Source organism: Stigmatopora argus, chromosome 7 (assembly GCF_051989625.1).
Source record: "Stigmatopora argus isolate UIUO_Sarg chromosome 7, RoL_Sarg_1.0, whole genome shotgun sequence".
In the NCBI taxonomy this organism is placed as follows: Eukaryota; Metazoa; Chordata; class Actinopteri; order Syngnathiformes; family Syngnathidae; genus Stigmatopora; species Stigmatopora argus.
In genome coordinates, this window is record NC_135393.1 from 5,004,434 (window position 1) to 5,014,750 (window position 10,317).

General features: G+C 41.4%; 2 protein-coding genes across 2 annotated transcripts; one reads left to right on the forward strand and one right to left on the reverse strand.

Annotated features, from left to right (window-relative positions):
- Positions 1-3,261: 3,261 nt before the first annotated feature.
- krt98 (keratin 98) lies at positions 3,262-6,304 on the forward strand. Its single transcript, XM_077604650.1, has 8 exons — positions 3,262-3,661; positions 4,586-4,668; positions 4,738-4,894; positions 5,300-5,461; positions 5,532-5,657; positions 5,739-5,959; positions 6,080-6,090; positions 6,163-6,304. The coding sequence occupies exons 1-8, from the start codon at positions 3,326-3,328 to the stop codon at positions 6,258-6,260; spliced, it is 1,194 nt and encodes a 397-aa protein (XP_077460776.1). The 5' UTR covers positions 3,262-3,325; the 3' UTR covers positions 6,261-6,304.
- A 2,050-nt stretch (positions 6,305-8,354) lies between these two features.
- Positions 8,355-10,306, reverse strand: LOC144077141 (keratin, type I cytoskeletal 50 kDa-like). Its single transcript, XM_077604649.1, has 7 exons — positions 9,813-10,306; positions 9,665-9,747; positions 9,419-9,575; positions 9,181-9,342; positions 8,977-9,102; positions 8,645-8,862; positions 8,355-8,562 (listed from the first exon to the last, which is right to left on the reverse strand). Exons 1-7 carry the CDS (start codon positions 10,239-10,241, stop codon positions 8,466-8,468), a joined length of 1,272 nt encoding a protein of 423 aa, XP_077460775.1. The 5' UTR covers positions 10,242-10,306; the 3' UTR covers positions 8,355-8,465.
- Positions 10,307-10,317: the final 11 nt, after the last annotated feature.

Consider the following 10,317-nt stretch of genomic DNA (forward strand, 5'->3'; position numbering starts at 1 on the left):
CGAGAAATAATATATGCTCCTCGTACTAGCGATCGCTACGCCATTCGCGCTGAGTGACGGGGGGAAAAAAACACTGAAAAAAATGCAACACTCCGCCCAGTGCTCGTAGATATCTGTTATACACGAAAGAAAAGACCATGGCTTTCTCGTATTTCAAAATTTGTCTCGTATTATTTGCTCGAAATTTTACTCGTATCTCGAATTGCTCGTATGTCGGGGCGCTCGTACGTCGAGGTACCAATGTGTATGAAATCGAATGAGAGCCCAGTAGGGGGTAGTGATGTTCTAAAGTGAGAATCAATGCATCCGCGACAATATTTGCAAATTTAGATAAGGAAATGCATTTACTTTTTGGGGAATTTCGTAACTTGGATCTTTTTCGTATCTTGAATCACTCATTTGCATATAAAAAATTTAATAACCTGAAAATTTTGTACCTAGAGCAGGGGTGTCAAACCGGTCCTCAAAGGGCCGCAGTGGGTGCAGGTTTTCATTCCAACTCAACAAGAGGATACCTTATGCAAGTGTAATCAGTTAATTAAAGTCAGGTGCTACTTATTTTAGAAGACACCTGATTGGTTAAAATGTCGGCATTGGATCGGTTGGAACAAAGACCAGGACCCACGGCGACCCTCGGCGGAATCGGTTTGAGACCCCTGACCTAGAGGCATTCGTAAGTAGAGATATAACTGTACTACTTTCCAAATCTCTCTGTTATTGTACTTGTAAAGGTCAATGCAGGTCATTGCTTAAAAGGGTGTGGATGCTGATGATTGTCATGTTATTTGTGACATGCTAGAGTGTTTGAGTTATTAACGATTGCATGTTGGGGATGTACAACTGGTTTGGATTGAGTGTTTATCGGTGTATGAACAGTTGAGAAGTTGTAAAAAGAAAAGATAACACAAGTTATGACCGTATATTGAGCGAGTGTAATTGTAAATTATGTTTTGGGTTCTAAAGTATTGCTAATATATATATATATATATATATATATATATACATATATATATATATATATACATATATACATATACATATACATATATATATATACATATACATATATATGGGTGTAATTGTATGTTATGGGTTTTTGTGTTGATAAAATAACAGTAAAGTTGGATTGAAGAAACAACAACGGATCACTGTTCTGATTATTTCTCCCTGTGTTTTAAGATTAAAATGCAGGGTGCAACATTTGCTACAACATTCCTTTAAATCAGGGCTTTTTTTAAAAGGGCCACTTTCAGAAAAATCAAAGGATGCAAGGGCCAACTTGAAATCCTTCCACTTTAATTTTTTGAACTCGGACTGAAATCAGGTAAAACAAAAAATGTTCAAATTGGATTTGATGTCTAAGGCCACCACGAGCAGTGAAACATGATCACAAAATATCATCCATTCCAGTTGAAATGGATTTTATGTCTATCAGTGTCAATGGCAGTGAAAGAGTTGATAGCTATAAGCAAAATAATCCTGAGGTAGGAAGATATTGCAAAATGCATATATTTCATTTACACCATTAATAAAAACTTGGCAGAACAAGGAGAACATGTGAAGTGACAGCAAAAAAAATCAAGAAACAATGCATTAACATTCTCTACAGTTTCAACATTAATTTCAACTTGTCGTAAGGTTTTGACTCCTGAGTTAATAGAGAGGTGCTATTTAACCAACTAGCTTCATCTAGTGTTAAAGATGAGACATTATACAGAATGTAGTCTAGTCTGTGTTTAAGATTATTGTGTGGGTCATATTCAACGATGTATTTTCATATTTTGCTGTGGCCCAATAAAAACTAAGCAGCGGACCGCGGTTGGCCGGCGGGCCAAAGTTTGGACACATTTAGTTGACACACCTGTCATCCCGTGAGACATCACCTTATCTATCAGATAGACGGAAAATGCCAAAGGGGACAGTAAACATCAGTTAAGCAACAAAGCTATGCTGCTAAACAAGATAAGGTGTAAAAGAAGAGATCATTTTCCACTAGAGACAGGATGTTGTTTCTGGCAGGTGCAGAGAATTTTTACAACCATTCAGTGACTCCAAAATGTATAATTTGTATAAAGAGGTACAGTGCCTGGCCTTGTGTGGTCAAATTAGAGTATAAACTCTTTATAAGACAAACAAATCATTTAATGTCGGCACTAAATCAAATTAGATTAGATAACTTTATTCATCCCGTATTCGGGAAATTTCACTGTCACAGTAGCAAGAGGGTGAGAATACAGACACAGCAAAAACATTTTAGACATAAATAAATAGGTAATAAATAAATACATAAATAAGCGTGTTGCTGACATACATATATATACACATACATATATAAATATACATATACATACATATATATAAATATACATACATATATACATATACATGTGCATACATATATATAAATATACATACATATATAAATATACATGTACATATATATATATATAAATATACATACATATATATCAATATACTTACATAAATATACATATGCATACATACACATAGATGCACGTGTATACATTTGTTTTTTCTGGTAATATATAATCCTAGTGAATCATAATCAATCATTCAATGCATGTGTCGCACTGTTTGACATACATTCCGAAGCTATGTACACATCCAAAACTCAGAGACTTCTAATGCATGACAGGAATCCGTGTTTAGCTTAAGGTTACACATTGTTTAACATTCACAATTGTAGTAATTGTGTTTGCTTGCCATTTAGTCTTGTGTGTGACGTCTACCAAGCCTATGTCCCGATATGAGGTGGGTCTGTGACACCTGGATGTAAAGGTATTTCAACATTCATGAGAAATGACTCCTCAGGCATCAGTAAATGCAATCTTGCACATTTCCGTGCTAGTATATCCTACTTCAATAACCTTCATGTCAACCTTTACCTTGTTTGGTTGATGTGAAATTGTCACCGCCACGTGTCATTTCTGTCACGTTGGTGGGGCGAACATTTTCCTACATCTCTCCTCTTAATGTGTTACTTCAAAATGTTAGTTTTGTCTGGGAATGATACGCAGGGTGGCAATTACGAAATTTGGCGTTTGGTGAAGAAGTATTTCAAGAACGCTTCCTCAGTGACAATAGATAAAATGCAGAATCTCAAGTTTGACCTGTAATGAGGGCAGATGAACCCCTCACCCACTCGCTGATGTAGTGATTACATGGAAAAATGGTAGCCACATTCTTCTCTTTCAACTAAAGCCCCTCCCATTTTGCACCCTATATAAGCCAGAGGGCAAAGTAATGCTCACAACTGCAGATCATCTCCACTATTTCCGCTCGGACCACAACCAGATCCCCCATCATGTCGTTGAGAACTAGATCCTACGGCCAGAAAACCCTTAGCGTTTACGGTGGAGCCGGTGGCCACGGAACCCGCATTTCCTCCGCTCAGGCATGTTACCTACCCGCAGAGGGTTTCAACTTAGCCGACGGCCTGGACCTGCATGTGGGCGCCAACGAGAAGGCCACCATGCAGAACCTCAACGACCGCCTGGCCTCTTACCTGGAGAAGGTGCGCTCCCTGGAGAAGGAGAACGAGCGCCTGGACAAGCAGATTAGAGAATGGTACCAGAGCAGATCTGTCATCAGCCACGACTACACCAACTACTTCGTCATCATTGATGATCTGAAGGAAAAGGTGGGAGGAGTAATAGGATTATCCACCACAGCGCGTGCTTGTATGATATGATGGCTCGTATTTTAACAGGGAAAATATTTAGAAGACAGGAAGCAAACTCTTGTCTTAAAGTGCATCACATCCCAGTATCATTGGGTTCAATCTAAGCTGCCACTAAAAATATCCCTACAGATTTCTTAACTTTTGAAGTCAAGTCAATCCATCAGATATATTCGTTGCAAATGACTAATAAAAAAATAATGATAAAATAAACGCCACCCGATGGTGCAGTGGCACCTACGCCTGACTTTGGTGAGGGCAGTCTGGATTCGATTCCCACTCGATGGCAGTGTGAGTGGTTGTCTGTGGCCTACGACTGACTGGCGACTAGAGCGTAGTCTGCCTTTCGCCCGAAGACAGTTGGGTTAGGTTCCAGCAACCCCCGCAACCCTTTCTAGGATGGCCGGTATGGAAGATGAATGAATGAACATCACGACGTGAAAAGTTTGGCTGGGAACTACTGCAGGGTTTGCCATGGTTCTCACTCAAAAACATCTGGATGGGATCCAGCCCACCTGAAACCCTCAGGACACCAAGCCGTATAGGAGAAGACCAACTTCATGACAATATGATAGCAATTCTTTGAACAACAATACTATATCTGTTGCTATAACAAAGGCTGCCACAATTAGATTTCAATTCATGGCTTGATCAATTCATTATGATATGTAAACATTTAACAAAACCAGTTACATTTTAAATACATGAGGGTCTTCAATCAATGTCTCAATCCAGATACATCACCTTGAACTATATCGTTACACCTCTAATTATTACACAAATTTAAAATCGAAATAATAGCAGCAAACTCTTAACAACAATTCCCGTGTTTGAACAATGACTTAATGTTGTGGCATGTCTGACATGCTTCCGTTATCTTGTCAGATCTGGATTGCCACAAGGCTCAATGCCAAGACGGTCCTCGATATCGACAATGCAAAACTGGCTGCTGATGACTTCAGAATGAAGTGAGTGTTCTCTCCGTGCACATCCAACAGGATCCGCCTAAACCTTACCAAACTATGCCACTCTCTTAGATATGAGAATGAGCTGGCCATGAGAATGGCTGTGGACGGTGATATCGCCGGGTTGAAGAGGGTACTGGAAGAGATAAACATGGCCAAAGTGGATCTGGAGTGCCAAGTGGACGGTTTTAAGGACGAGCTCATCATGCTAAAGAAAAATCATGAAGAGGTGAGGATGAAAGAAAATGAGTGACTTTAGACTTTATACATTCCTATGGGTAGGCCACGCCCATAAAGTATTTACAAACCATTCTTGACCTCAGTGTGTATATCTCCATTCTATTCACAATTCATCCAACGGTATTTGACAACCATCACCATTTGTCAGAGCCTATTGTGACTTAGGACCGTCCTAAAGTACACAGGACCACACTCTCCTCTGAGAACACAAAGGAGCTCAGTGTTAGGTGATTTTTGGACAAACAATTTTGCTCAGTTAAACACTGCCTTTGACGAAATTCAGTTTATTGAATTCTTTTTTGCTTCTCTTAGCTCATTGCTACAGTTTGTACCAAACGTTAAAAGAACACAACAAAATATGAGTTTTCAGGATTCCATCTTTGACTTCTCACAGGAATTGGCTTTACTGAGGAGTCAAATGGGCTGTCAAGTTAACGTGTCCGTGGACGCGCCGCCCTCTCCAGACCTGAACCAGGCCATGACAGAAATCAGAGACCACTATGAGGCTCTGATCGCCAAAAATCGCAGGGAGCTCGAGTCCTGGTACCAGACCAAGGTAAAGAACAAAGCCAATGATAAGATCTGTGCAACCAAAAATGTTTTAAAAAATCTCTTTTTTTGCCAAGATGGTAGCAATAGAACAAGAAGTGATCACACAGACAGAGTCCCTGGTGACATCCCGCACAGAAATCAAAGACCTGAAGAGCACTCTTCAGAGGCTGGAGATTGAACTGCAGTCCCATCTCAGCATGGTATTCCACTTTATTTTCCCAGCAACACATGGTCTCACCTCAATGTTGGTTCATCATATCTTCTCTTCACAAACCCATCAGAAAGCATCCCTGGAGGGCACCCTATCAGAGACTCAATCCCGTTACGCTGCTCAGTTGGCCGGCCTGCAAAACATGGTGGAGGGCTTAGAGGCGCAGCTTTCCCAGATCCACGCAAACATCACCAACAATAAGCACGAGTACGACATGCTGTTGGACCTTAAAACGCGACTGGAGCTGGAGATTGCAGAGTATAGACGGCTGCTGGATGGAGAAGAGGAGAGGTGAGAATATAACTAAATATTGTGTAGAAGCCAGAAAATATTGTTAGAGTTCACATAAATAATTAAAAAAAAGAATATTCATCACTTGTAATAATATGCTCTGCTCTTCTTTTTGACCAGCTCAAGGCAAGGTAAGCATCTTCAGAGACAACATTAAAAATGTAATAAGGTTCAAATACTCAAATTGACTTTCTTCTCTACAGTGGTCACCAAAATCACCACAGTTGTGGAGACTGTCGTGGATGGGAGGGTGGTTGAGAGCAGCAAAACTGTCGATGTAGACGTGGATGAAATTGAGTGAAACCTTGGAAGACACTTTGAATTCAATAAAGATGGCGCAGTTAATGCTGGCTTACTGTCATTTCTTATTCCTTTAAAAAAATATCAAATATTTCACAGACTTTTTATGATATGTGTATTTAAGCAAGTCATACGCCTCTAACCATAAACACAAAAAATATCAATGTCCAGAAAGACAGTAGAATTTCCGACGAAAAAACACTTGTAAATCCTAATGCTTAAACTCATGTTTTAATCCAGGCAAAACACCTGAAAGAAAATTGTTTGGTGTGTTAGGAAGAAACAAGAAAAGAATTGAACTTGAGCATTCGAATGAATGTATCAAAGTTTGAATGTTGTAAAGACTACCACGCACTAATTTAAACAGACACATTTGTACTATACTATACTGTCGGGAATAGAAGATTATATCAGTTCCAAACTATTCAAACTTATTACACTTATTACACTCACAAACACTTGCCCCTTTTAACATTGCATTTCTCGCTACAGTCGCTGCAAAAAAACTCATGCATGTCCAATCATTTTTGCCAAATATCATAAATGTATTAGCATTTTCATGTATATTTTCCAACTTTTTTTTTATGTTGGCATCTTTACAAGTATTTAGTAGACATTCCGTCTTCTCTTTGCTCCATGCACTGCTAACCATAGTCTGATCCTAAGCGAACAACATTTCCCATAATGCCTGTTGCATGCAGGTGTGTGATTTCACAACTGGTTTGCAGCACAAACTTAATTTTCTCAATTTGTTATTCTTAATAAATTAAGAAAAATAATTTCATGAATAACTCATATCTATTAAGAAATTAAAGATTTTAAGTTTTTATTATTTAGATGTAGCCATCTGATGGTGTAGTGGTTCTTTCGCAGGGCTTCGTTGAGGGCGGCGTGGGATTGATTCCTATTCGGTGGCGGTGTGATTGTGAGTGCTAATGATTGTCTGTCTCTCTGGGTGTCCTACGAATGAATGGTGACCAGATACAGAATGGTGTAGTCCGCCTTTTGCCGAAGTCAACTGGGATAGGCTCCAGCATTCCATGACCCAGAGAGTCACTATCATTATCAGCAAAATTCCAGGAGACTAGTGATGTCTGATTTCCCGCATATAGTAAACTGCGCCACAGTTATATTCTTTAATATGACAAGTTGACAAGTAGGCTTTTTTTTGTGTCGTGATAATGACGACAGGGCCTATGTCCGATTATTTAACATGAATATAAATATGTTCAATAATATGTGCTGGCGGCCCGGTAGCGCGAGTGGTTGGCGCGTCAGCCTCGCAGCTCTGGGGTTCTGGGTTCAAATCCAGGTCATGTCCATCTGTGTGGAGTTTGCATGTTCTAGCTTGGCCTGCCTGGGTTTCCTCCCACATTCCAAAAACATGCATGGTTGGCTGATTTGACGCTCTAAATTGCCCCTAGGTATGGGTGTGAGTGTGTGTGCATGGCTGTCTGGCTCCTTGTGCACTGTGATCAGCTGGCCACTGATTCAGGGTGTCCCCTGCCTGGCCCGAAGACAGCTGGGATTGGCTCCAGCACCCCCGCAACCCAAATGAGGATAAAGTAGTTCAGAAAATGAGATGAGATGAGAATATGTGCTGTCCCTTATTAAATAAACCAAACTCAACCCCAAACTCAGTTCAAATGTAAAAAAAAACGAGACCACCTTTCCAGCTCGGTCTTGAACCAGCAGTCTGCTGTTCTCTACAGTAGGCTGGTTTGTATTTACGGTAGCCCTCAAGGTGAGCACTACAAATTTTGGTTTTACTCTGGACCATACAGTGCAAATATGGCATAAAAAAGTTTGAGAAGTGGTTCTTGGCAACTAGTTTGATTTGAACAGAGAATCGCTATGTCAGGTTAAGGACTCGAATATACAGTACATAGTCATCTAAGGCTGCATCTAATTGATCTCAGAACAACCGGATTCAAGTTATAGGAGGATGTGTTAAAGTAAAACCACATCAGTTATTAGAAACTATGTTGTCATTGTGATAATATAATTTGAAGCCTTTGCAGTTTATTCCCTTTCATGCGTTCATCTCATTGAACTGAACACAGTTAAGCACGTGATCAAAGACAGACACAGGGAGTAGGTTGGCAGAAAGTAGGGGAGCCTTTTATTGCATCGTTTCTTCAGTTTGAGACGAAAAGGTCGACTTCAGGCGTCACACCTTAGGGCTGCCGCTGCTGTTTGAGGCAGCCTACTGAGTGGTGGTTGTAGACGACACCACTTTGCCATCCAGTATATCCTCTGTGATCATGATCACCCTGGCAGTGCTGCTCTTGGTGGTGCCAATGCTGGGGGAGACCACAATGTATGCGTTAAACATTAAACATGTGGTTGGACTCTTGTGACTGCAGTTTGCTGATTTTCTCTTACCTTCCCTCTCCGTCCATAAGCCGCCTGTATTCAGCAATTTCCTGTTCAAGTTTGGTCTTAATGTCTAGGAGCATGCTGTATTCGTGGTTCTGGTTTTCTATGTCAGCGCGCAGTTGCATCAGTTGGGATTCAAGATTCGTCACTTGTACTTGGAGGCCTTGGAGTATCATAGAATATCGTCCTTCGGTTTCTGCTAACGTGTTTTCCAGGGATGCTTTCTAGAGGAACGCGGAGGAGAGAGAGCCCAGCATTGAAGAATTTGCAGATAAAGACATTGGGCCCAGCAGAAATTCTTGTGAGAACGTATTACTGAAAGGTTAAGCTAAATTTACCATGCTCAGTTGAGACTGTAGTTCGATCTCTAAGCCCTGCAGGGTGCGACGGATCTCAGAGATTTCTGACCTGGAGGTCGTTAGAGTTTCTGTACTGGCAGCCATTTCCTTGTTGAGTGCATCGGTCTGCAATAGACATGATTTGTTAGTTTCATGTTCCACTACTTGCTTTGTAACAATCAAAAATTGTTCTTTTGGGATTACCTTTGCCTGGAACCAGCTTTCCAGATCTCTCTGGTTCTTTGCGGCGACGCTCTCATACTGCTCACGGATCTCACTGATCACTCTGGTCAAGTCGACCTGTGGTGTGGCCTCTACTTCTACGTTGATCTGTCCAGTCATCTGTACCCTCATGGCTGCCATTTCCTGTCAAATAAAAATGTTGGTTAGATGTAGGACCCAGGGTATCTTGTAATGAGATGTGAAATTATTTGCTACTCACTTCCTCGTGGTTGCGTTTCAGGTAGCTAAGTTCTTCCTTGAGGCCTTCAATCTGCATCTCCAGGTCTGAGCGGACAAGTGTCAGCTCATCCAACATACGCTTCAGACCGGCAATGTCTGACTCCACTGAAAGACGCATAGCCAACTCGTTTTCGTACCTGTGAGGCAATGAAAGGTCATATGCTGCACCTTAAAGAATACAGTTTACAAATGGTTTACAAAGGTTTTCTTCACTGTCAAAGCTTACTTGGTTTTGAAGTCATCCGCTGCCAGTTTAGCGTTATCGATGGCAAGATAGATTCCTCCGTTGATGCGTGTGGCGTCCTGAATCTGTGTGAAATATAGAATGACTTTTTGTGAGTCGTGAACACAAATAGAATCAGATGTATTCTTACCTTTCCCTGCAGCTCGTTGATGGTGATCTGATAACCAGAGTAGTCACGGGCAAGTGGGGAGGCCTTGTTCTCCAAGAACTGGCGGATTTTCAGCTCCAGTTCGGCATTGGCCTTCTCAAGGCTTCGCACTTTGTCGAGGTAAGTGGCCAGGCGGTCGTTCAGGTTCTGCATGGTGGCCTTCTCGTTGGCCCCAACGTGGATATCCAGGCTTTCTCCCAAGCCAAAACCTGAACCACCTCCCATGCCAAAACTTGAACCTCCTCCAATGCCAAAACTACTGCCACCTCCTGAGGCAAAACTGCCGGTGGAGATTCTTGAGCCACTACCTCCTGCACCTCCATAAACAGATTGGCTCTTGCGCATGCTACCAACCAGGTTTCCACCTGCATAGGAGCGGCCAGAGTAAGATGTCCTGGAGAGGGTTGACATTGTGTCGATTGTTCAGTGGTGACTTCCTGCCTGAGGGAGATGATGGACTGAGATACACCGCCGCTTCTCTGTGTCC